Genomic DNA, 25,585 nt, shown 5'->3' on the forward strand with positions numbered 1-25,585 from the left:
AGTATATTATTGTGATTCCTATGTCCTCCTTTGCTCAAACTATGGACATTAGTTCAAACTTCATTTCTCTTTTCTACCATTATACTTTTGGCTCAAATTCCTTGACTCTCCCTACCCCTACTTCTCTTTTGGACATCTAATGCATGCATAAACAAGAGGCATGAACAAGAGTAACAAAGTTTTTAGGGCACCTGGGTGGCTCAGTGGGTTAAGCCGCTGCCTTGGGCTCAGGTCATGATCTCAGGGTCCTGGGATCGAGTCCCGCATCGGCCTCTCTGCTCAGCAGGGAGCCTGCTTCCTCCTCTCTCTCTCTGCCTGCCTCTTTGCCTACCTGTGATCTCTCTCTGTCAAATAAATAATAAAATCTTTTAAAAAAAAAAGTAACAAAGTTTTTACAATAACCAAAAATAAGGAATGGGAATTTCTATCAATAGGAGAATGGCTAAATAAATTATAATATATTCATAACTTGAAGCAGGTGAAAAGAATGTGTGTATATGGAGAGATTTCGAGGAATATTAAGCTAAAAAACAAATTGAAAAATAGTATTTCTGGTATGATCTCATTTATTTAAAAACGTAACTCAGTCCTGTATGTAAATATATTGGAAAATGGAGAGATATATGTCAACTTGATACACTTGTTACCTCTGGGGAAGAGAGTGGGAGTCAAGGAGAAGCTATTGTGTTGATTTTATTGTTAGAGTTTTTGTAGTAAAAGTGTATATTGTGAACTTAAAGATTATTAAAAAGGCAGTACATAGGGAGGGTATGTGCTTTTGGGTAAATTGGAAGGGGAGGTGAACCATGAGAGACTATGGACTCTGAAAAACAATCTGAGGGGTTTGAAGTGGCGGGGGGGGTAGGAGGTTGGGGTACCAGGTGGTGGGTATTATAGAGGGCACGGCTTGCATGGAGCACTGGGTGTGGTGAAAAAATAATGAATACTGTTTTTCTGAAAATAAATAAATTGGAAAAAAAAAAAGAAAACAACAACAACAACAAAAAAGGCAGTACATAAAATCATATTAATTTTTTCCATAGATAATAAGGCTGGAACGGGCCTTCGAAAATCATCTAGTCTGATACCCTTATTTTACGGATAAGGAGACCTGAGTCCATCTCTACCAAGTTGATTAATGGCAAAGTCAAGATTAGAATCTAGATTTTCTGATTTCCCAAACTAGAACTTTTTCACACTGTCTTCTAACTACAGCTAAAATAAACATTTTTCATGAAGTCTTTTCCTAATGATCCAAGGTGATGTGTTTTCTAAATTCCTATCTGTTCACTGTTTGTATCCGTTACATGAATATGAATTTTAACCTACACGACCCTACCATAATGTCCTCCCTTTCTAGATCATATATGTCCCTCCAGTGAGGGGGGAGGGACTTTAACTTGCTCATTTTTGTATCTGACACAGCATCTTGTGTGTAACAGGTGCTCAGTGAATTATTAATTCATATTTTTGTTTGATTTTTTGTGGCAGACTGTGCACTTCGTATTAGATTAAGAGAAAAAAGTTAAATGCCAAACCAAATAAACATCTGTCGGGGGGAGGTTTGTTTTTGTGTATGTTTTTGCTGTTTTGTTTTGCAAAGCCTGCCACTTCAAGATAAAAAGTATTTTAGGAAGGCACATAGTGAGATACTTGCTACCCTACAAATATCTTCCCTTTCCAAGGAAAATAGTTTGTTCTCCACTAGTGCTTCAGAGAGAACAGTTTGTCCCCATAGGATATTCTAGGTAATATGACCCACTTAGGAAATATGCGGTGATTGTGCTTCATAATGGGACCTCTTGCTAAAGTTTTATCAAGAATGCCTCTTGAGTGTGATGGTTTTACAGATGAAAGTACATTTTTCTCTGTATGTGAATTGGTACAGCAGACCAAGAAACTTGATTATGACTTAAGGTTTTACTATAAATAGCAGAGAAGCTGTGACAGACCTTTTTTTTGTTGTTGTTAAAACATTTCCTCAAAATGTTTGGAGTTATTACAAGTGTCTTGCCCTTGATGTCTTGTCCCCTTGTTCTGTTTAAATAGCTCTATAACTTGATATTAGCATCTTACTAAATTTCAGCTTTTTGAGATATAGAGTCTTGTCTATGATTTTTATATGTAGTTGTGTTAATTCTGTTTTTCTTTTGGTGTTTTGGTAACTTGGCTTATTCTTTTTCTTCTTCTTTTTTTTTTTTTATAAAGGAGGTGCCGGGGTTTGTTTATTTATTTATTTATTTATCTATTTTTTAAAAAATATTTATTTATTTGACAGAGAGAGATCACAAGCAGGCAGAGAGAGAGAGAGAAGGAAGCAGGCTCCCCGCGGAGCAGAGAGCCCGATGCGGGACTCGATCCCAGGACCCTGAGATCATGCCCTGAGCTGAAGGCAGCAGCTTAACCCACTGAGCCACCCAGGCGCCCCGCTCTTTTTTTTTAAATAAGGATTTTATTTATTTATTTGACAAAGAGATAGAGAGCACAAGTAGGCAGAGCGATAGGCAGAGGGAGATGGAGAAGCAGGCTCTCCGCCGAGCAGGGAGCCCAATGCAGGCGGATCCTAGGACCCCGGGATCATGACCTGAGCCAAAGGCAGATGCTTAAAGACTGAGCCACCCAGGCGTCCCTAACTTGGTTTATTCTGATAGCTATTTAATTTGACATCATTCAAATCCTGCAGAATTTTTAAAACAGATTTTTTCATGGAAGGTCCCATTATCAGCTAGAACACGGTGCTTGCCAGAGCCTTAGGAAGACTTCCTCTTTTTCTGGAAGGCTAATATTTCTCTTAGTTTAGAATTAATAACTTTAGGAAAACATCATAGAAACTAACAAGTTCCATAAATGTTTCTAGCCAAAGAGATTGTTATTGAAATGGCCAGTTGGTGCTCATAGGTGGGTTTTTTTTTTTTTTAAGATTTTATTTATTTATTTGAGAGAGAGAGAGAGCATGAGAGGGGAGGTCAGAGGGAGAAGCAGACCCCCCGTGGAGCTGGGAGCCCGATGTGGGACTCCATCCCAGGACTCCGGGATCATGACCTGAGCCAAAGGCAGTCGCTTAACCAACTGAGCCACCCAGGTGCCCTGGTGCTCATAAGTTTTCATCTAGATCATTCTTACTGTGTCAGAATTTAAAAATGTGTGTGTGTGTGTGTGTGTGTAGCTTTGTTTAAAAATGCAGTTATGAGTTTGGCTCATTTGAAAACTATGAAGTAATTAAAATAGAGATAAGAATGTATTAAATAGGAAGTGATCTGTAGTCAATTTCAAATGTGGTTATACTGAAACTTGTTCTTGGTTTGTTGAGCATTTTATTAGAAATTTTAAAAATAATAATGTTTAGCACATTTTGATCTGCTGTGCTTGGAAGGAAAGATTTTCGTGCTTAGTTTCTCACTGATCTTGAGATCACAGAATTTTTTTTTAACTTTCATACAGATAAAGATTTGTAGATTAATTTACTCACGGTGAAGTTAAAAGGCCTTTGTTGTTTTCTAAATTTTTTTGTTTGTTTTCTAAATTTTTAATTGGCTTTAGAATTTGCTATAAAAATTACTTTTATTTTAAAATTGTAGTCAGCAGTGATTAGTAATATTTGAATGGAATAGGAAAAAACAGATTTTTATTTTAAAAAATTTTTTTAAAGATTTTATTTATTTGACACAGAGAGAGAGAGAGAGATCACAAGTGGGCAGAGAGAGAGGGGGAAGCAGGCTCCCTGCTGAGCAGAGCACCAATGCAGGGATGCAGGGATGCAGGGCTTGATCCCAGGACCCTGAGATCATGACCTGAGCCGAAGGCAGAGGCTTAACCCCCGGAGCCACGCAGGTGTCCCGGATTTTATTTTTTAATTCAGGTCTAATTTGCTTAGTGTTATTATATTAGTTTCAGGTGTACAATATAATGATTCAGCAAATCTATACATTACTCAGTGCTTATCATGACAAGTGTTCCCTTAACCCTTCACCTGTTTCACTCATTCCCTACTCCTCCCCAGCCACCAGGTTCTTCTGTATAGTTAAGCATATGTTTCGAGAAAATGGATTTTTGAGGGCATTTTCTGGTTGGTGCTTTAATCTAAAAGTAATTTCTTTCAGGTGGTAGTTCTTTATGGTGAACATTTTTGGAAATGATCTAAAGAATTGTATTCTGGCTCTATCTGTGATTTCTTAGTTTAAGTCTAGCAAACCTGGAGCTGAAACATATGTTTGAAATTGGCAGCTTTAATTTGAAAAATGGCCCTACCTTTCTTGGCAAATGAAGGTTAATTAGAGGTTTCTCAACCTTTTTGAGTACTTTACTAGAGCTTTGAGTACTTTACTAGAGAGGGGTTGGATGCTGGGATAGGTCCAACAGGCAGAGGTTAGGAATAAATAATTTTAAGAATTATTCATCTCTTAGCTGCAGTTTTACCGTTAACACTAAAGTACAGTTGGACCTCTCTTTTCCCCCTTTTCCACTGTTTGCACTTTTACTTGAGAGAACTAAGAAATATGTTGAAAGTTAGAGTTTGGTTTAGGATTTGTTTCAAGCTTCTTTGATCTTGAAAAATTTAGGGTTTGTTTTGAACATTAAATCTAAGACGACTTATGAGAAATAGTCAGATGTCCATGCTAATGTCTCCTAACTGTCTTACATACCATTAACCCCACCATCATGTTTTCTGATTAAAATCTTTGGTGGAAATGGGAGTTCATTGAAGTTCATTGAAGTTGCTTGGTTTCCGGCATTGACAAAGGACTCCTAGAGGTAATTACAAACAACTGACAGGCACTTACTAGGTATTGACTGTGTGCTGGGTACTAGGGGATGGGATAAAAGGAGACTAGACTCTGTTTTTGAGGATTTATAGTCTAGGTAGAAGACAAAATATATGATTATTATAAAGCCCCTATAGACAGCATATAATTAAGTGTTAAGTTGTATATGTCCCAGATGGGAGCTGAGCTAAACTCACAGCAGCAGGTTATCATAGGCCCAAGCTAGCATGAAGAGCTTAGTGTTATGAGCGATTATTCCTGTGACTTGCATGCTTCTTTCTAGGAGTTTGACAGTTTGGTTTTATCACATTTTCAATATGTTTTTAAAGGCTTTCAGGAGAAATGCTGCATCTGAAGCCTTTTTGCTTTGTCTTTTAAACATTAAAATATGGTTTGTCATTTATTCTGAAGAGAAATTGAACTTCCAGCAATTAAGCATGGCTAAGATAGATATGGGCCTGGGACTACATTTAAAGACTGTGATAAAGCCTTCTTCATCTCTACTTGCTTTCCTGGTGTGTCTCTAATGGCAGCTAAAATACAGTGTTGTTTTTAGTGGCTGTTTTTCTTACGGAGGGGTGTCTACTATGGTTCTCTCTCTTTTGTAGCAATGTTGGTGAATACCCAAGTGTCTTGTGAAAAGACTTTGTGAAAAAAAGACTTTTCACAAAGTCTTTTCACAGGAAAATTTAACTGGGACAGTTCAGTCTGCTGTAACTTTGGGTAAATAAGGAAAACCAAAAGCCCATTTCCTTAGCTCTCCTTATCTTTTACATGTCATTTTGTTTTGGAGTACTGTTGAAGATGTTCATTTTATTCTAGTAAGCCCTGTATGATAAAGTCTTAGTAACTTTTGTGATCATGTTTTTCACCTTGTAACTTATATTTCTTCTGAGTGCTTCTCAATTTATCCTTAATAGAGAACCCAGTGTGCTTTTATAAACTTTTCTCTAGTACATCAACCTAGGTCACTGACTTAAAAATTTCAACATACTGCCTATCTCTTAAGTTTGCCTAAAAACTAAGATAGGTTGACATGGGATTTTATGCCATTTACCAAAAAAAAGTCTGTTTTTCATACCATGCTTTGTTTTCTGACACTTTTATCCCAAAGTAATTAGAGCAATGCCAACCCTTTAATATAAAATTAAATGAGAAAATTTGGGTTTTCTAATTTGGAAATGGAATAGCTAAATTAGAATAAGGAAGAAATCTAGAATTTTTTTTAAGAGTTTATTTATTCATTTAAGAGAGAGAGCACAAGCAGGGGAAGAGGCAGAAGCAGACTCACCACGGAGCTAGGAGCCTAACATGGGGCTTGATCCCAGGACCTGAGCCGAAGGCAGCCACTTAACAGACTGAGCCACCCAGGTGCCCCAGAAATCTAGAAATTAGGAAAGGGTACACTAAGATTTGTTTCACCAAAATAATAATGACTAGAATTAGGAAGTATAGGCCCTTGAAGTTTAAAAGAGGAATTTTTGGATTTAAGAAGTAAAATGGACAGTCCTGCTTTACATAGGGAAATCCTTATAGGGATTTATTACCCTAATAAAAAATGGAAATAAAATCAAACCACTTTAGATCAGTTCTTTAATAAAACATTGCTACTGGGATTTAGTAAGAAGATGTTAGGTGTATGTTTCTATTTTATATATATATATATATATATATATATATATATATATTTACTTCAGGGTTCATATATATATACATACATGGAGGGCAACCATCATAATTTCCTGAGCCATCTTTTGGAATCACTGACAAAAATGTACTCTTTAGTATTTGGATCATTGGCGTGACCAATTATGACATTTTTCTCTAGGGTTGTAATGTCTATGGTTTTTCTATCTTGATTTACTTTATTCCAGTCTGATTCACAATTATTCCTTTACAGAACAGCTTGTATTTGGCATAGCTGTTAAAAAAAAAAAAATCCAGTCTTTTCTAAATAAAGTTCTTTTTCAATTGGAAATTCCGTCTTTGTAGTTAAAACATTTGTAAACATAACACAATTTAGATAGAGCTGAATGACTTTGCAAGACTGCTATTTTTGTAATGCAGGAGGCTTTTCCTAAAGAGCGATTTGGTGATCCTGGACTCCTAAAACTCCTTTGAAAAGCAGTTGGAATTTACTGCTGTATGTATTGGGTCGGATGATGGAGGAAACATGCATCTGCCGGCTTGCAATGTTCAGGAAATATCGGTGTGTTTGCAAGAAAATACTGAATACGTTTTGGGTGTTATTTTTCATCATTTAAAAGGATCCTTCATATATCTTTTGTCTCCTAAGATTAGAGACTTTGGTGATCCTAGAGATATTTTAGGACTTTCATCCCGTGAAATCTCTAATATCTGAAAGGAAATACAGCTAAGTGGGACAAATTTATCCTCCAATTTCTATCACCTTCTTTGGTTGGAGCAATAGTTTTTGTGTCCTTATTGGAATATACTTAAGCGAACCATATAATCTGTCCTGCAGAAAAGCCTCGATTTTGATTAGCAGTGGTAAGAAACTGGAGCATGTTCCCTCAGCCTGGCTTTTTGTCTCCAGGTTCCTAGAGCGGTACAGATTTGTTCTGGAATCAAGATGTAATGGCACTTGTGCGGCAGGCCTTCTTGGACAGGAAGCTATGTTGGTGTTGAGTTAAGGCTGGAATCATAGAAAATAAATATCAAATCTCTGACTCTTCTCTCACTTAATTTTTTCCCTGGGTTTATCCAAAGGAGTGTCAAACTAAGATTTAGAGATAGAAACAAGTCATAAATTTGAACCCAGTTTTTTGTTGTTGTTGTTGTTGTTGTTGTTGTTTGTTTTTGTTTTTTTAACTGATAAATACCTTTTCCTTTTCAGAGGGTCTTAAAAAGTAAAGTTCATTAAAAAAAAAAAAAGAAGGAAAGTGCAGATTCTACCTGACTAAAAGTCCTCAATGCCTTAATACAACACTGAAAAAATGTCTCTTTTATTAGAAGAGAGTACGCCCAGAATTGGAGCCTGGTGTGACGCAAAGCTGCCTCTAGAAGTAACTTTCAAAAACGACACTTCAGTTGGACTCTTTGTAGTCATAAAAAAAAATGTGATACAGTATAATGAAAGAGAAAGATCCGAAGGGTTATGTAACTTTGAAATAAAGATAAACCAGAACATTAATTCTCTGTCATCGTCAGGACTGCCTGTGGCATGTTTAAAATGATCTGAGTCTTGTGTTTTTCGAGAGTCTCAATTCCCAGGGAATACCTCAGGATTATTATTATTAATTTAAAATTACACATTGGCCAATCGTTCCTCTTTGTTACCCTTTTCCTGCCCCAAATTTTACTCCCCCAAACAAAATAAAACAAAAAGCAAATAACCCTCCATTTCGGTTTCAGGGAAATTTTTCTAAAATGGGACTTTAAAAATAATCCCTGGCTCACCTGACTGAACTGGCAGATGTCCAGCAATGCCAGCCCATTTGCCCTCTGCCAGGAGGAAGCGCGGTCACCACTCGTAATCATTCAGCTCCCCGCATTCAGCTCCCCACTTCAGGTTCCTCATACTCAGTACGAACCGTGGCTCTCCTCTTCCAGAGATGTGTTCATTCTTAGGCCAGAGTGTTCCTCTTACGTTTAATAAAATGTGTCTTTCCTTCTAAGTGAGTACACCCCCTCTTAAAATGAACTATTATCCTCATCACATCTTAATAGCGGGGCCATGTTTAAAAGCACTGTGCTGTTTTCATTTTATACTTCTCAATGGACATTTATAATCCAAAGCCTTCTTCAAGCATGCTGTTTGTGCTGTGTGGAGTCATTGTTTCATTAAAGATAAGTAACACTATTTCTTCGTTTCCCTATACCATCCTGGGCTATATAGTTTGATGCAATGAAAGACTTGCCCTGGGCTGTGGGGAAGAGTGGGGCTGTGAGTGTGAGAGTCACACTCTTCTAGAAGAATAGACTAATGCTTGTTGGGTGTATTTTGTGTATAAAACTAGGGCAGTGTCTTACAGAACGTTATCACTGCGTCTCAAATCTGACTTGCCAGCACGTAGGAAGTTTGTTTTGGTTTCAAAATGTACTTTACCCCATGGTGGCTGGCAGGGTACAATACTATTGACATCACTGTGTTTCAAATAGAAAATTAACAAGTAGCTACTGTTGTGACTGCAGATTGCCTTCCCAGTCCCTGTGAGAGAATGCTTTTTCTTTGGACAGCAGCACTTCTCGGCCCCTTGGTACCATTAAATCGGCCAATGGGGGCTGCCAGAATAGGGATGAACACTCACAAAAAGCTGAAGAATAGGAAAACTGTTAATAATGCAAAAATCTTTAATCAGTTTCCAAATTGATGTGAAAGATAAATAATTGTTAAACATTTCTCTCCCACCCACAGCTAAGTTTTGACAGTAGGCCAGGTTCAGAGCCTGATCTCTCCAGAGAGGAGTATCCTTTCCCTCCACCCAAACCCCTGGAGAGTTGCCAAAGGAAAATAAGCTATTTTGTATTTAGAACAAATTGCCACTGTTTTCTCCAGTGATGTAGCCCTATTTCCCAGACTTTGAAACTTGGAATACAGAAAGTTCTTGTGTGACCAAAGAAGAAATATGGTGAATGAATGATCAAGTTTTTTTTTTTTTCCCCCTAAAACCGAGTACTCATAAACAGATAAGAAAGGGGATGAGATACATGTAGGGAAACTAAATTTAGCATAGAGTGGACTGTCAAATGAACAATTTCTGTTAAATCACTTTGTAAATTAGGTTCCTAATGGGGGTTTTCAGTGAAGAATATATGCCTCTGGAACCAGATTTTAATTATTTTTTTCAAAGTATTTTTTCAAAAGTCATGTTTTCCTTAGAGATGAATGCAGGACAGTTAAAAAAATTGTTTATGTGTCCTGCACTGGAGGCATCAACTGGTCAGCAGTCCTGTGATCTTTAAAGCTGCAGATACTAGTTTCTCATGTTATCAGATGGGATAAAAAAGAAATGTTCATTTAATTTTTTTTTCTCTCTTGCATTGTAGAGTATTTTCTTTTATACTTTCTTCTCTTATACCTGAGTTTGCTTAGCTGTGTCTTTTCTATTTTTTTCCTAGTAATGGCCTTCCTGCCGTTATACTTGTTATTATTATTTCTTGAACAACAGCTGGAACAGAGGGCCAGAATTAATTCAGTCAATATTTTTACTTGCAAGGAGGCTTATTAATTGGTGACCAAAAAATTGGATTAGAAAAAATTATCGGTGAATTTCATTTGACATTGTTGTCTTAGTTCTTCATCACTGTAAATATTTGGATAAATCGCTCTAATGGCTGCAATTCTCAGTCCTCTACTTCACTATTAAAAGAGATGTCGGCCCTAATCAGGAGTGAGGTTGGAGACTGTCAGTTCACTCTCCATGTAGTCCGTCATCTTTGGTGGTAACCTCAGCTGCACACAGAAATCCCCAGCGTACCGTTCTGGCATCCATAAGCAGTTCTCTCATGAATGTCGGCCTGGCATCTGAATACACTGTTTGGAGGCCCTAGTATTGTTACCTCAACTTTGGTGAGTTTGAGAGTCCCAAAAGTATCCACTAGAAATTATGTTACATCCCCCTCCACTGAGCATCAGTTATTCTGTTAGTTACTGAAAAAACTGAAATGACTTAAAGTATGGGTTCAGTCTTATCTAGAAAGTAACTAAAATACAGTGTGGTTAGTGTGAAAATCAAGTATTAATTTTCTGAGGAAGGGCTATGTCAAAGAAGATGTCATAGAAGAAACAGTAGTTTGGCTGTGGGCTGGTAAAGGAGTTAGATGTTCACCCCGTAGGCAGTGGAGAGGAGGACATTCCGGGTAGAGAAATGGGTAGATACAAAAGTGCATTTGGTTTGTGGAAGAGGTTTGCAAGGTATGGGTAAGGGGAAGTGAGGCAAGAAAGGTGGTAGGCCGAAGGCCAAGTGATGTAACATCTTCAAACATAAAAATTACTACTGGCATCTTTTAAAATTGTTACAGCATCTGGTTCAGGTGCAGCTCATTGTTTACTGATGATCATTGCTGTTGACTGAATGCCGTTTCATCCTCTTCAGACCTCTGAGATGGAAAGACGAAATAAACTTTCAGCCTACATGGAATCTGTGCAGTTTGAGAAAGAATGTATCATTTTTTTGTCGTGAATTTAGTGAGAACTCACGTCTCTCACCATCTCTTCTCCCTGACTCCACGTTCCCTCCTTCAGTAAACCTTTGAAAAACACAATCCCAGTTATGATTCAGAAATGATGTTCTGAATTCTAAAGCTCTTTAGTGATCTGAGGTCATTTGCTCTAGTAGTTTGAACAAATTCTGGGAGGTCTTGGGATGTGGCATAAAATTGTGCAAGATTTATTTAAAGTCTTTTTTTTTTTTGCCTTAAAAGTATACTTTGCCTTATTTCTGCTTATTTTCATATAAAATAGTATTTTCTTCCAAATTTTTGAGGAAAAGTATGATTTCTGGAAGTCATACTACAGTATATTTAACCTCCTGGCTGTAAATATTCTCTGGCTAAGATTTTATTGGGAGACTGTGATTTTCTTCCAAGAGTGAGTAAAGTGTATCCCAACTTTAACTGATTTCATTTAATTGTATATAGAGGAGCCCTTCAGTGATAAGGTGGACAATTTGACTATAGAGTAATTTATATTATCATAATATTATATAGTATATATAATTTATATAATTTGCAGTTTCATTATAATACCTGCCAATATTCCTATCTGGCTATTTTACAAGATGCCAATTGAATTACAAAAAATATTAGTGAAAGCAGCTTTTTTTTTTTTTTTTGAAAAAATGAGAAGAGAGTCCTAGCTGTTCTGAGTTTTTGTTTCGTTGTCATCAAGTCCCATGACAGAACAGTCAGCTCTGATGCTAAGGAAATGCCGTTTACCATCATTTACCAAGTTACAACCTGACAGTTAATAGCTCGTTTATTTTTTGTGAAGCAGTTAGCATGTAAGTTGTAAGTGAAATGTATATTTAGCACGTGCTATTTCACGGGAATAGCTTGTCTGAGTTTTCTTATTTCACAAACATAAACAGCTTGACAGCAGAAAATGATCATATTTGTTTTCATAAATAAGATCCATGAGTAGCATGCGTGCACCTGATATCTGGATTCATTTTTAATGTCATTTTTCTTAAGAAGAAGTAGGCATATAAATTTTTTGTGTATCTTTAGAGATTTTCAGAAGATTCTCAACACATTAAATATTAGAGAAACACTGAAATAAGAATGTGTAGGATAAGCAGCTAATTGCTGTCATGTGCAGAAGTGGTGTGTAGGGAGTTGGGAAACCTGGCCACAAGCCACTGCAGCTTTGAAGAATGTGGCTCAAGGGAGGACTCGTAGTCATTGCGTAACATTCGCAGAGAGGAAAGTACAAGTACTGTCCCTATCACTTGACTTGTTTTCCATTTTGCTTTAGTTCCTTGGCGAAGTTTTGATAATCCTTAGTGGAGGAACGAGAGACAAGCAAGTTGCAGTGAAGGACCGTGCCTCAAAGGACACCAGCCAGTGGATGGTTTGTGAGGCTGGGCAGGTGTTAAATTTCATATTGCTGTTGGGCAGAGGGATTAGAGTTTTAAGAGACGACTTGAAAAACATGATCCTATGGGACTTGCGATTTTTTTCTGAAAGGGAATTCTTTCCTCTCTCCTCTCTCAACACTGTGTGCTGCTCGTGGTTGATATACCTGTGCCTTAAAATATCACAGCTACTAGGAGGGGCCATTTTATAGCAAAATCACTTCCCCTCATGTTCTGTGATATTTCAGTTTGGCAGTAGAGTTTACAAGGTTTGAAATCAAAAGCAGCGTTGGTTCCTTCAGGGAAAAATGATCCCAATCTACCAAAATAAAAGCCAAACAGACTCTAATTGTTCCTTTTCCCACAAGGGGCTTGCCCTTTCTGAAGGTGTGGGTTAGTTCGATAGGACCTTCTCTCCAACAAGGTTAGTCACTGGAAATTGCCTTATCCCCTGGGTAAAACCCACTTTTAAATCTATTTTAAAACAGACCTCAAAGTGTCTTTGAAAATAAAAGTGCTTTGCTATCTCCATTCTCTTGCCCCCTCCCTCTCAGCAAGGAGATTCCAGTTTTCTCACAGGGCACCCCTGCGCAGTGTCTAATCATCATGCTAAATTAGGAAAGATTTACACTGTAGAGTTTTTACGGAGCCCTCCATGTGCTGTGAAAAGTTAAATAAATGCTAACCAGGGGGCTAAATTTTTTTCTTGTTTTCCATCAAGGCTAGTTCCATAAATTTTACAATGTCAGGTTTTTCTATTGGTTGTTAGTTTGGTGTTTATCGGAACATTCAGAACATCAGCCCTAACTTTCCCCAACCTTCCTTTTTTAAAATTTTATTTTGAAGATTTATTTATTTTAGAGAACGTGCGTGGATGTAAGCGGGGGGTGGGGGGGAGAGGGAGAGGGGGAACCTCCAGTAGACTCCTCACTGAGTGCAGAGTCTAACATGCGGCTCTATCTCACAACCCTGAGATTATGACCTGAGCCGAGATCAAGATTCAACTTGATTTCTTGCTCAACCAAGCCCCCCAGGCACCCCCCCCGACCCCCAGACTTCTTAACCTGCTTCGACTAAAGGTGCAGGGCTATACCATTCATGAATCCTTCTTTTCTGTGTCAGCTCTTCAACTTCTTGGAGATTGGAAAATATCATTTTATGCCACTTGCAAATTTTTTCTTAGTGTGTAAGGATTTTCAAATCAAACCAAGGTTGTTGGGTTTTTTTGTTTTGTTTTCCTCTTGTCCTCTTTTCTTCCTCCAGTGTCTTACGGTCCATGATTTGGCAACCCCATATGAGAGGCTCCTGAGCCACTGGTCACATGAGAATGAAGGCAAGAAAAGAAAGGACCAGATGGCATCAAAAGATATGCCTTTCTAGGTCGTTGGTGGTTAAGCTTGCAATCTGGTCACCAGCAGGGAGACCATGGGGGAAAGGGTGGAGAGCTGCACAGCACCATTGTAAGGGAAGAATTCTGCCGTACAGTGTGTTTCAGTAATCTGCTGGGGTGAAAAAAGTTACACGTCAAGGTGAATGAATTTTCTGGTTAGACTTCCCAGTTTATAGTCACAGGGTATTACATTGCTCTTGCAAGGGTGAATTCACCTAAAACCGGCATAATAAGCACGTATGGAAAACTGTGTGCAGTGTATCTGGATGGCAATTTGGAAAAGTGTGGCTCCCACTTGGTCAGTTTCTGTCCTTCAACTGCCATTTACCTTTTGTTTCTCTCTTCTCCAAATGCCCGATTCTCTTCCCAGTATAAAAACTGGAGGAAATGACATTTGGCTCTCACAGGGACCTTTCCCCACAGAAGAGCAAAGGACATCATTTACCATCCATTCTTCATACTCTTACCTATTTTAAAAGATTATGTTTATAAAACATGGAAAACGGCATCACTGGTCTTTGTGAGACATGATAACTCAGGGCATGTTTTCTTAAGCTCTAACTTGGAGCACATTTATAATTACTTGACTTGAAGAAATGTTCAATAGGGGCTAATAAACAACATTTTAGAGGATAGTCTGCCTTGCTGTTCATCTCGCCATCCTGCATGTTGACTCCCTTGGCTTGGGCACATTCTGATTTGTCAGCGCTGTTGCCGACCACCAGACTCCTGAACTTGGCTCTTACTTCCTTACAGAATTCCAGCTTCGTTGTTTTCCCCTGAAAGAAAAAAGTAACTTGATTTCGTTTTATGAACTGAGTCCCGTACTCTTTTAATTGCCTGGAAAAGGCTTGCTTTTCTGTAGACAAATCTGGTATCCTTCAAGTCCAAAGTCAAGTTTCAACTTCTAAGTGTGCTTTCTCCAGTTACAATCTCCTCTTTTATTCAGATTCTGTTGCCCTTGAATTCCGTGTGACTCATTTCATTATGAACCAGATGAAACAAACAATATATTTCATTCTGTAGTCTAGATTATAAACTCCTAAAGTTCACATTTCTTTTTTTACTTCCACCACTCAAGCAAGTGTATGGAATATTGCTGAATATACAAAATCATGTAGTAAATACATATCTCGATGATAAGAAGAAAGAGAAAAAAACATAGACATTTTATGATGTTAGTTGATTTCTACCTAGATTTTAAAGATTTTATTTATTTATCAGAGAGAGAGAGGGAGAGAGCGAGCACAGGCAGACTGAATGGCAGGCAGAGGCAGAGGGAGAAGCAGGCTCCCTGCCGAGCAAGGAGCCCGATGTGGGACTCGATCCCAGGACACTGGGATCATGACCCGAGCCGAAGGCAGCTGCTTAACCAACTGAGCCACCCAGGCATCCCTCTACCTAGATTTTAATATGACTTAGATCTGAAAAACAGAAAACTGAAGCACCCATTTTTTCCTTGATGTAAAACTCTAGTAAGGGGTCATTGTGAAGTTCCTTAAACTAAATGTAGAAGATATTTCCTGTATATACACTGAACTTCTGGGGTTAAGTAAACAAAATTGACAAGTTATTCTTGTGCCAACATACTTGTTAACTTTACTAGTTAGTTGCTTTATTAACTTTTTTAAATGCCCGAATTCAGGGCCCCCTCGGGAGCCTCTAGTTCTGAGCAAGACGACCACCAGCCTTCGTCTCCTTCCTCCAGTTGTATCGTAGCAGCGCAGTTGTTAGGCATAGATGCTAGAGTAATTCTAGAGTAATTCTAATTCTAGCATAGATGCTAGAGTAATTCTAGAGTAATTCTAATTCTAGCATATATGCTAGAGTAATGAAGAGTTTAAAGGCACTTTTTACTATGGATTTTTTTGTTTCGTTATTTTGCTACTGTTTTAGTCTGCCCAGCAGAAGCACTAAGTGATCATGTGAGTCTTCTAGTTTTCTAGTTAAAAATGAGAATTTTACTAAAGGTTCTGTGATTTGGGGTAACACAGCAGGACAGCACAATGACTTTAAAATTGTTAAGTCTCACTAAGGGGAATCCATTGATATACCTTTAATTTAGGGAAAAAATTTAAATTCCTTTATCTACATCAGTTATGTCAGATTTCAGCCTAGAGCCAACTATTAGATTGGAACTACTGAACTCAATAAAGAGGTTTGGAATGGATATACTAACGGACCCTTGACCAAAGCTGGGGTAGTGGGTGCTGGAAGAATCTTGACAGTTCATTACCAAACTCTGACCTCCGGACTCTTCATTATCCTTGCTTGTCAGCGACATAATTGGTTGCTTGCTGTCTTCTCCTGCCCCTCTTTCAGATTGCTAGCATTTGAGAATTTCACTTATTATTTCTTGTGTAGTAAGACCAAGAAAGCAGAGTTTGGTGGGTGAACTCATAAAATCATTTTGGCCCTCATTGAGAGGATGATGTGTTTTGTTCCTGGTACAAATGAGACAGTTGCTAAATGGTCAGTTACAACTCTTTAAGGAATAAGGATAAACTGTGAACACATTTGTGGATTTTCTTTTCAGATATACTCTTAATTGCTAAATTATGTTATGCCTATGAAGCAAAGAACCAGAGATGTAGACTCACATTGTGTTAGTATACAGTTCAGTACCCAGAATGCTCATCATGGTGATCGTAGTACCTTTAGGATACAGAGAGGGTAAAACCATGAGACTCTGTGCTAGCATTTTTAGTAGAAAATTTCCCTAAGTTGTCCATAGGATGTATTAAAGAATGGAATAATTTTTTTAAGATTTTATTTATTAATTTGACAGAGAGAGATCACAAGTAGGCAGAGGCAGGCAGAGAGAGAGAGGGAAGCAGGATCCCCACCGAGCAGAGAGCCCGACGCGGGGCTCCATCCCAGGAACCCAGGATCATGACCTGAGCCGAAGGCAGAGGCTCCAACCCACCGAGCCACCCAGACGCCCCAAGAATGGAATAATTTTTGTAAAGAGTTTTGTCTGGGCACCTGGGTGGCTCAGTTGGTTAAGCGTCTGCCTTTAGCTCAGGTCCTGATCCCAGGGTTCTGGGATCAAGCCCTGCAATGGACTCCCTGCTCAGCAGGAAGCCTGCTTCTCCCTCTCCTTGTGTCCCTCCCCCTGCTCGTGTTCTCTCTCAGATAAACAAAAATCTTAAAAAAAAATTTTTTTTTGTTACCTACCTTTTTCCCAATGTGTAGAAAATTGGAGGTGGGATAATGAGAGAGAGAGGTGAGGGAGAGAAATAAAAATTTTAAACTAATGAACTGGTGCACTGAGATGTTAGGAAGCAGGGGACTGTTTCCTGGGTTGTTGTGTCAGTGGCTGAAGTTGACCACAGAGCCATCTATTTTGCCCAACCCTGTCCTAGCCGGTCATACCATTTTGCTGTTTCTAATGTGTAGAATCATAAGAAGTTGGCATTTTTATGAGTGAGACTTGTATATCAGAATTTTTCTGTGGTTCAACCTAACATAACAACAGGTAACACTGCAGGATGGCTACAGTTGTAGAGAGAGGTGTGTGTGGGTGTGTGTAAAAGATGGGAGAGAAGAAATGGAAATTCCTGAGCATTTTATACTCCCTGAGGTTATTCCAGCTGAAAACTTCTACTATAGCCTGTCATTCTAGGCATTCAAAATCCATACAATTAATTGCCCTGCCCTGGTATGCTTTCCTACTTCCACATTAGTGCACTCGGAGACAGTTTATGGAGTGGCTTAAAAATAAAGCATCTCTGACAGAGATTACCACTGGGGAGAGTAATCTGAAGTGACTGTGTCTGCGGAGTACAAACGTCATGGTAGAGCCCGAAAACCAGTAAGCGTGCCTGTACTTGCACGTACTTTGCAACTGAAGAATTAGGGGTGTAACATGGATATAGACTAAGTAATCTGTGAATTATTATTTATCTTAAAATAGGCTTTAGGAGGTTTCTAGTGCTGTTTTAGGCTGTGCTGATTTGACTTTTGTTGTCTTTTGCAGACGAGCTCATCTGCGCCTGTGTTTAGAACGCTTAAAAGTTCTGATTCCACTAGGACCAGACTGTACCAGGCACACAACACTTGGTTTGCTTAACAAAGCCAAAGCACACATCAAGGTGAGAATTTCTTTCATATTTGTACGGGATTGTCTCAGCCCTTGTTTCATTATAAGCAGTGATTCCTGTTCATAAACATCAGCTAGCTCACTGTGCCCTCCTTAATAACTGACCTCAAGAGGAATCTTCCTGAAAACTTTTCAGCTAATCTGATGGGAGCAACATAACCTGATTAAACTAAATTGTTTTGACAGCATGGCCATCTGAGGAGCTGGGAATACTAGGAAAATAACAATTCCTCTGCTGATCTGCAGAAGGAAGGCAATTGTGCCCTCTGGTGGAGATGACGTTGTTTGGCTGTGTCCTCCAGTATTTTTCCATTGAACTAGAGCGCAGAGCAAGTTTCTCTGTTACGGAGATAACTTCACAGACTTTGCGAATTCCATACCGTTACAGTCATGTAGCATTCATTACACACAGACAGAAAAGAAAAATGAAGAAAATGATTTTTGATGTTTAAAAATACGTATTTATATATGTTTTTAGATACACACATGTATATACCTGTATATTCGGGTCTTCTCTGCCAAAGAAGAAAACTTTTAAGATGTTAGTTAAGAATGAATTTTATTGTTTGTACTGGACTGTACACAAGTATCATTTTATCATTTTAGAAACTTGAAGAAGCTGAAAGGAAGAGCCAGCACCAGCTAGAGAACTTGGAACGAGAACAGAGATTTTTAAAGCGGCGATTGGAACAGCTGCAGGGTCCTCAGGAGATGGAACGAATACGAATGGACAGCATTGGATCGACTATTTCTTCAGATCGTTCTGATTCAGAGCGAGGTAGGCTGTTTGCTTCTTCCCTAATGAAATACTAAGCATCCCTGTATCTAAATTTAGGCAGGGTACGTTGGAAAGCCCTGTATTTGCTTTCTCCTCTTCAGCCAGTACTGCACCATTCTGGATTTTGTGCAGTCACAACGTGCTCAAGCAATGCCGGAATGAACTATAGAACTTTTTTTATTCTTTATTATGTAGGTACGTATGTTTAACTTTCTACTTTGAAACAATTTTTTAAAGATTTTATTTATTTGAGAGAGACAAAATAGTGACAGAGAACATGAGCTGTGAGGAGGAGAAGCAGACTCCCCACTGAGTAGGGAGCCCAATGCGGGGCTCAGTCCCATGACCCTGGGATCATGACCTGAGCGGAAGGCAACGCGTAACCAACGGAGCCACCCAGGCGCCTCTCTACTTTGAAACAATTTTAAACTTACAGAAAAGTTGTGTCTTATATAGAAAATGGTAGAGTTCTCATATATTCTTCACCCAGGATTCCCTACTATTAACATCTTTTGTAGACATAATAGTTAGTGCAACCAGAAAATTAACATTCATGTAATATTATTAATCAATAGACATTACTCATATTTCACCAGTTTTCCCACTAATGTCCTTTGTCTGACCTAGGATCCAATGCAGGATCCAACATTGCATTCGGTAGTTCCTCAGTCTCTATGACCATGACACTTTTGAAGAATACTGGCCAGTTATTTTACATAGTGTCTTTCAAGTGTCTGAGGTTTTCTCATTATTAAGTGGAGGTTTTACATTTGGGGGGAAGAAATATCACAGAAGTGATGTGCTCTTCTCAATTTATTGTATTAGGAAGATACATGATGTTATGTTTCATCACTGGTCATGTTAATTTTTATGTCTGTATTTTAAAGGTCACACCCTTCATTTCTCTTTCCATCTGTCCCAGACTGTTTGTCTTTGGCAGAACGAAAGACCAAGAACAAACCAGGAATTTTGTTTGAATTTTACTGATCTGTTCATCTAAAGCTCCTACCACATCAGTCCTCACAACACAATAGAAGATCCCAGAGGTGAACGGTCATGATTTGAAGCTTTATATTAGGGAAAATAGAGCTCATGAGATCTTGAGGATTCTAAAACAAAGAATTGTTTGTAAGGACAAAAGAATTTCTTTTGACTATTTATATGGAAGTTTTCAAACATACACAAAAGTAGAATAGAATATTGAATTCTCATGTACCCATCATTCAGTTTCTTATATTCCATAGAAGCATTTCAAATTGATTTTTGATCCCTTTTAACACAACCCTAGGAGTCCTTGGGTTTGTTGTTTTTGTTGTTTTTCTGTGTAAGTTTGTTTTTATGTGGCACTCAATTTCAGAGAACAAAAGTTTATCAGAGACAACAGCAGGAACCTTGGGGACATGCTGCATCTGTCTGACAATTGTAGCAAGAATGACCCCAAATTAAGAGGCAGACCTTGATCCTAGTCTTTCTTCTACTGGTTACTAGCTGTCTGACTTTGTTAGGTCTGCAGGTTTCAGCTGCCCTTCCTGCTGTTAACTTGTCCTTGTACCCACCCCACCTCCAAATTTGAGAAAGAGTGTGTCTTCATCATTATAGTTCTCATTTTTTTTTTAGTAGTCCCCATGTGCCAGAACCTCTTTTCCTCTTCTCATCTAGAAGCTCTCTTTCCCAGTATTACATGGGACTTTTAGTGCGATCTCCAGTCCATTTGGCTAGACCAGTCTCTCATTTTACTTTGTGATGATTGAGTACAGCGAGCTCTGTTGGATAGGGTGTTTTGATTCTCTTTTCTAATTGTAGGTTGGATGAGTATTCTGTGATACCGGGAAAGACCAAATAGCCTGTGAAGCATTATGGATGTAAAACAAATAGTTATGAATTCATAGGATTGTTTGGACAGCTTGTTTGGACAGATGCCTGCATTTTAGAAACAGATTTCTAAAACTTTTTGAAGCAACAAGCCCTTTTGAAAATAATACTCTTTGAAATAACTTACTCTGTCTTCTTGGGCTCAGCAAGAATTCACTTTTCCTAAAGCAGTTGTGATCAGTGTGAACCCTTAGAATCAGTGCCAGATACGAAACATCAGACTTTGAGCTTAAAAGAATTGAAGAATCTTGAGTTCATTCTGGCTGTTCTGGGAGAGAACAGTTTTTCAACTGCCTTTTGCTTTTTAAAATGTATACTGTATTTTATGTAGTATTGGTGATTGCATATGTAGTAGTTAACACACTGTTGATAGCCAGTCATATATGTATTTAGGGATTAAAAAATCATGTTTGATTTTGAAGTAAAGTTAAATACCATCACTGAAATGCCTTTGCTGTTATCTTACTATAATCCAGAGACTTTTCAGGCTCATACCCTCATTTCAAGCTATATTTCATTCAAGAAAATTAAATTGAATTGAATATAAATCCCTCAGAGTTCACTCTGTAATGACTGGCTTAGTTTGGTTACTGGGTAGTCAGAGGTCTTTGTGATGAATCCTAGAAGTCTGTAGAACTGTCTGTAGAATGAGACTGCCAAAGGCAAGAATAAATGGATAAATTTTCTAGTTCACCTATACTAAACTAATGCTTTTTTCCCTCTTTAAGGCAACTCTGATTAATAAACAACACTGAGAATTAGTTTCTAGTTTAATGCAAAACAGATGTAGTTAAAGCACTTGGGGTTGGGATTTTTTAATATTAAGCACTAATTCCCAAATAGGCCGAGTTCTTCTGGTGGGAGGTCCAGACGGACTGGCGTCAAAGGCTTTAGTAAACTTGCTGATTGAGACCACCACTGGTTACCAGACATTCCCCTTTACAAAATGTATCCCTGTGTCTCTTCACCTTTAGTTACTTCTGTTCTCCAGAGATCACGGATAATAAGCTTGTATAATTATTTTACACTACAAAAACATAATCCCTTTTTCTTACGCCCTTTTCTCATTAGTTTTTGAAAGTCCAGATTACTAATGTTCTTCTTTTTCTCTCTTTGGCAGAGGAGATTGAAGTGGATGTTGAAAGCACAGAGTTCTCCCATGGAGAAGTGGACAATATCAGCACCACCAGCATCAGTGACATTGATGACCACAGCAGCCTGCAGAGTATTGGGAGTGACGAGGGTTACTCCAGTGCCAGTGTCAAACTTTCGTTCACTTCCTAGAACCCAGCATGACATAACAGTGCAGGGCAAAATATTCACTGGGCCAACTCAATCCAAACAATCTCTTAAATTGGGTTCATGATGCAGTCTCCTCTTTAAAACTAAACAAAACTATACTTGAACAAAAGGGTCGAAAGACCTCTATTTAAGCAAATACTTAGCAAAAAGTGGGGCAGAGCCTCCCCAGCAGAACAAATACTCATAATATTCATATTTGAAAATGTTTCTAATGGCAGCAGAAAACTTGGTGAAATTTTCTTGGTTTATTTGAAAGAGGACATTGGAGATTCTGTCCTCTTTTTCTTCTGTAGTTTGCTCATAATACAATGAGTAGACACATTTAAGGATGGGGTTATGAACCCTTCCTGAGTTTTATGGTCCTAAAAACAAAATCAAACCTATAGTAATGAGAAGAAAAGATAATCAGGCATTAACTTGGATGGCTAAAGAGCTATTAGAACTCAGCCTGGGACAGCTTATCATGAAGCCTGTGGATGATCAATTCTTGGGAAAAAAAAAAAAAAAAAAAAAAGCAAGCTCATTTCATGCTCTGCAAAAGGAGAGACTCCCATGAAGCCTTTTGAAAGGGATCATCACGCAGCTCAGCTTTCTGTTGGATTCCATGCTAAGCAAGCTAACCTTATCCTGCATTGTTTTCAGTAGGGCACCCCACCGCCAGCTCGACAGTCAGCCGCCCTTAGGCCCTTGGGCAGCATGGGGGCAGTATGACAGCCCCTACCACACAGGGCCTATGAATTCGGATTGAGGGGCCAGAAGGAAAAAGCTCTCCATGCCTCTGTGTCTGCGTGGGCCAGAAGAATCGGTGCACGCAGATTAGCAGGCCAAGGTCTGAGCCACGGCAGCATTTTTATTTCAGATTTTGATAACTGTTTGTATGTGTTGAAAACCAAAATGACATCTTTTTAAAGCTTGTCCATAAAGAACATAGATGTCTTTTATAGTGGAAAAACACATGGGAAAAAAAATCATCTATTTTGATGCAGCATTTGATAATGATAAAACACCTCACACCTCACTCTTTATAGTGCACAAAATGAATGAGGTCTGGGCTAGGTAGAGAAAAGGTCAATGCTGTTTTTATTTTCTTTTAGAATCATTACCTTTTACCAGCTTTTAACCATCTGATATCTATAGTAGACACGCTATATAATACTTAACATAGTTGAGTTCGGCACTTGTCTCGTTTTATTGTAAAGATTTGCTTTCGTTTTCCTACCGGCAGTCTCTCTCCTTCCTCACAGTCCCACTGTGCAGGTGCTGTTGTTGCTCTTCCCAATATTTTCAGAAACGTTTTAAGTGAAATTTCTTTTCTAGCCTGCACTTTGATGTCATGTGTTACCTTTGTCTTTCCAAATCCAAGGTGTTCACCCCACCCCACCCCACCTTCTCCTTTACCCCAGGAAGCCTTCTTGGACCCCCTTACCCCTGGCTCTTTGGACTTTGTATACTTTGAATAATTTAACTACCCTTAATTACTTAAAAAAAAAAAAGCTTTATGATTTTCGTAACTTATTGCTGATTTTAATGGGTTGTTAATTTCAGTCCTGTAGTTTTATTTTGTTTAGGTAGGGCTGGGCAAGGAAAAAGAAAATAAAGACCACCATATGTAGCAGTGCAGTTGACTTGTGTGTGTAATGTTAGACTATCCTTTGTAAGTAGCACTTTGACAGCTTTCACTGCTTCTGTGTACCATCTTGGTCACACACAAGGCCTCAGCATATACTTGTTTGTGCTCTTCCTGTGCCTCCGAAAACATTTTATCCTTGATTGTGCTCTGTTTGAGTGGAAGAAATCCTTTGAAGTAGATGTGTGAAAAACTGCATGCCTTTAGAAGCCCATTATTAGAACTTGCTACTTCAGGTGCTGGGGACTTAATGAAAAACATGATAAATTCATTTCTCTGGCCCAAGTCCATTATTTTTGGTTTCACTTATAATTACTCCTGGCTGGGTCAAAATGTTGCTCTATGTATTTGCTTACTTTTGACTTTCCCAAGGGAGACAGTTTAAAGACTCTGCTAACTACCATGATAGTAAATGGAAGCCAGTGACGAAGCTTCCGTTTTGTTGTTCTCAAGGCATTCACTGGCATCACTCGCCTCGGGCTGGAGTTTCGGACTTCATTCAGGAGACCTTGAGGTGCTGCCATTTTGTTGTATATGTACAGGTTGGTGGTCTGGAAAGCCTTTGTCACAAATCTACAGTAACTATTTCAACTGCCCTCTAAATTACTCTTTCCCTGGGTTTGTTTACCTTGTGGGAGGGGAGTGGATTGTATGATGAATAAGAAGTATTAATTTTTTAAAAGACAAATCGACTTTGAAGATATAAAAGTTAATTGCAAGAAATAAAAATTGTGAATGAAGAACACCCGAGTGCTTTTTGTCCCACCCTTCTCTATGAAGGAAAAAATCGGAATGAGCATCCACACCTTAAGAAGCAACTATCCCCTACATGTTCAAGTTAATACAACTTCAGTAGTCCGAATTAATGGCAATTTGAATCATTGCCATTCCTGTTCTGTAATTTAAACAGGTGCCTTCTTGACTGGTAACTCCACGTAACCTAACTGCAGATGGTTTAACGTACCCGATAATCTTAACTGCTTCAGGTAGGACACAAAGCCATTATTATCTGTTCTTAAGGACTTTTTAGGGTATCCCTTTGGCTATAACTATCCACCTAAATTGAAAATAAGTCTGGAAGTTCCCGTTTAGCCCCTACCTACTAACCTGAGTTAAGGTACCCTTTATGTAAAATGCCTGAGTAATATATTAATAGATAGAGGTAAGTCTTATTTCAGCGCCTATTTATTACCAAAGAAGATTCTGATGAAGTCAGACTGTAGTTTCTGGTTAGAATAGGTATGAGAACTCTGGTAGAAACGACTTTTCTAGTCCCCACGATGGTAGCTTTTAGCATTATGAAGGGATTTTAAAAGGCAGTGAGGATTATTGAGGCGAAATTTCCTAACCTAAGGCCACATTGCCTCCTGGGTCATTTCTCACAAGAAAATTGTTTAACTTCTTGGAGAAGGTTCTTTGGTAAGTTTTTTTTTTTCTTCCACTTGAAGAAGCAGGAGCTGCCTTTCCCCCCTTTCTTTTATTATCCTTACATCTCAAAAATTCCAAACTCCCTACAAACAGCAGCATAATCTGGGAAGAACAGGTTTTTTTGGGTCACATTTAAATACTGGTTCTAATATTTGCTGTGGACTCTGGGCAAGTTAATTTCTTCATGGAGCCTATTTCCTCCTGAAAAGTTGTTACAAATACTACCTCTATTTTGAAAGGTTGTAAGGATTAAAACTTATATATGTAAATCCCCACACATATTCAACCCAGGAGTTTGTAGCACCAAAAGAAAAATAAGGTTTGTACTTCTCCTTTCTCTGATGAATGCAACCTTCGAATTTCTTCATCCTTAATCTTGAACTTGAGTTATTCTGACTCTGGGTCTTGCAGAAAAAGACGATTTTAATAAATAAAATGGTTCACTTTCACAGAATTCCATGACAGGTTATACTTTGTAAGAAGTCACTTTTGATGTCCTATAGAATTTTTTAAATAAAGACTTTGTAAGATTGATGTATCAGCGGTTTTAGTGATTACCTGGATCTTTCTAAGAAAAAAAAAAAGACTAACCCGAGCTTCAGTCTGTTAAACACTAGTAATAACCACTGCATAATGCCCTAGTTAATATTTAATGCTGGCCTTGCCAAGAAAAAAATCTTGGCCCATGTACTGGGTCTAAGAGGAAACTGGTTTTCTTGTGGAATACATCTGATTCTTCCAAATAAGTGTAGTTCAAGATACAGGTACTGGCTGACAGCCTCACT

The 25,585-nt window shown here is 38.4% G+C and overlaps 1 protein-coding gene across 2 annotated transcripts in view; it reads left to right on the forward strand.

Moving 5' to 3' along the window:
- Nucleotides 1-24,115, forward strand: part of MXI1 (MAX interactor 1, dimerization protein) — an 83,628-nt gene extending 59,513 nt beyond the window's left edge. For both annotated transcript variants that reach the window (XM_044240484.1, XM_044240485.1), the window contains exons 4-6: nt 17,671-17,785; nt 18,400-18,571; nt 21,564-24,115. In XM_044240484.1, the coding sequence (XP_044096419.1) occupies nt 17,671-17,785; nt 18,400-18,571; nt 21,564-21,727 (451 nt within the window). In that variant the 3' untranslated portion in view covers nt 21,728-24,115. The remainder of the gene's footprint in view (nt 1-17,670; nt 17,786-18,399; nt 18,572-21,563) is intronic.
- The last annotated feature ends 1,470 nt before the right edge of the window (nt 24,116-25,585 follow it).

The sequence above is a fragment of the Neovison vison genome, chromosome 2 (genome assembly GCF_020171115.1).
Source record: "Neovison vison isolate M4711 chromosome 2, ASM_NN_V1, whole genome shotgun sequence".
Taxonomy (NCBI): Eukaryota; Metazoa; Chordata; class Mammalia; order Carnivora; family Mustelidae; genus Neogale; species Neogale vison.